Source organism: Argiope bruennichi, chromosome 3 (genome assembly GCF_947563725.1).
Source record: "Argiope bruennichi chromosome 3, qqArgBrue1.1, whole genome shotgun sequence".
Lineage (NCBI taxonomy): Eukaryota > Metazoa > Arthropoda > Arachnida > Araneae > Araneidae > Argiope > Argiope bruennichi.
The window spans coordinates 6,468,647-6,469,899 of record NC_079153.1 but is presented as its reverse complement, the minus strand read 5'-3'; the positions used below and the strand labels follow the sequence as shown (position 1 = coordinate 6,469,899).

Sequence of the window (1,253 nt, the reverse complement as noted above, 5' to 3'; positions counted from 1 at the left end):
ATGGGTATCATCGTTGGCAAAGACGGGAATATGATTCAACAAGAAGTGTTGTGTGTAGTTGCTCCTACTCTGGTGGATGATGTACTGTTGCCCCCAGAAATAAGAGACAAGTTGCAGGGTTAATTATTTCCGAAAAGAACACAGAACCGAAGAAAATTAAAAATAGAGAAATCGTCGATGAAACAAGTGATGACAACCCAGTCTTGGGTATTGAAGAAATAAAGGCATTTTCTGTGGAAAATTCAGAATAAAATACTAAAGAACTATGAAGTAAAGACGAATTTCTTAAAGATTAGGTGGATTGTCCAGATTTAGAATATGCTAGAAAATGTGAAAATGAAAAGTCCGGAGATTTTATTTCCATAATAAATTTTTATTTCACAAAGAAAAAGTTTTAGGGGACTTCGTTGCTCAGCTAGTTTTGCCCATGAAACGTAGATTTGAAGTTCTGAAGTTAGCTCACTGTTCAGTATTTGGAGGTCACATGGGCGCAAGAAAAACTGCTTAAAGACTAAGGTATTCCTTTTACTGGCATGTAATATCCAAAGATGTCATAGCTTTTTGTCAACAGTGCAAAGAGTGTCAGTTGGCAAAGCGAATAAATCAAAAGGACAGAGTACCAATTACTCCTGTGGCAAGACCAGAATTGCCATTCCAAGTTGTAAACATCGACATCATTGGACCTATAGATCCGCCGAGTGCAAAAGGTCACAGATATATATTATATCTAGTTGATGAACACACGAGATGGGCTGAGGTAGTACCACTAACCAGTTTAGCTGCCAAAGCTACATGTGAAGCACTGTTAACCATCTTCATGCGGACAGGTATGCCTAATATAATGGCATCAGACAATGGGACTAATTTCAATGCTAGTTTGACACAAGAGTTTGAAAAAAGAAAGGCATCCAGCCCACGATTTTCGACACCATTGCATCCAGAGTCGAATGGGCTGGTAGAAAGATTTAATCAGACGTTAAAGCACATGCTACAAAATGTCATTTTGAAAGAGCCACATACATAGCATACAAAATTACAGTTCATTTTGTGAGACTATCGGGAAGTCCCCAACAGCACGACCGGCGTAGCACTTTTTCAGTTGTCATATGGAAGAAAACCAGAAGGACCTTTATCTATTCTGAGGGACACTTGGGTGGCAGATGAAGGAGGTTTCAGTTGGATACTACTCCAGTACTTCTTTACATGGAAAAGCTTAAGAAGCATGTAGAAGACGCAGTTGAGAAAGCAAAATT

At 38.9% G+C, this 1,253-nt stretch overlaps 1 protein-coding gene across 1 annotated transcript; it reads left to right on the top strand.

Annotated features, from left to right (window-relative positions):
- LOC129962510 (uncharacterized protein K02A2.6-like) lies at positions 1 to 1,024 on the top strand. Its single transcript, XM_056076256.1, has 2 exons — positions 1 to 118; positions 549 to 1,024. Exons 1-2 carry the CDS (start codon positions 1 to 3, stop codon positions 1,022 to 1,024), a joined length of 594 nt encoding a protein of 197 aa, XP_055932231.1.
- Positions 1,025 to 1,253: the final 229 nt, after the last annotated feature.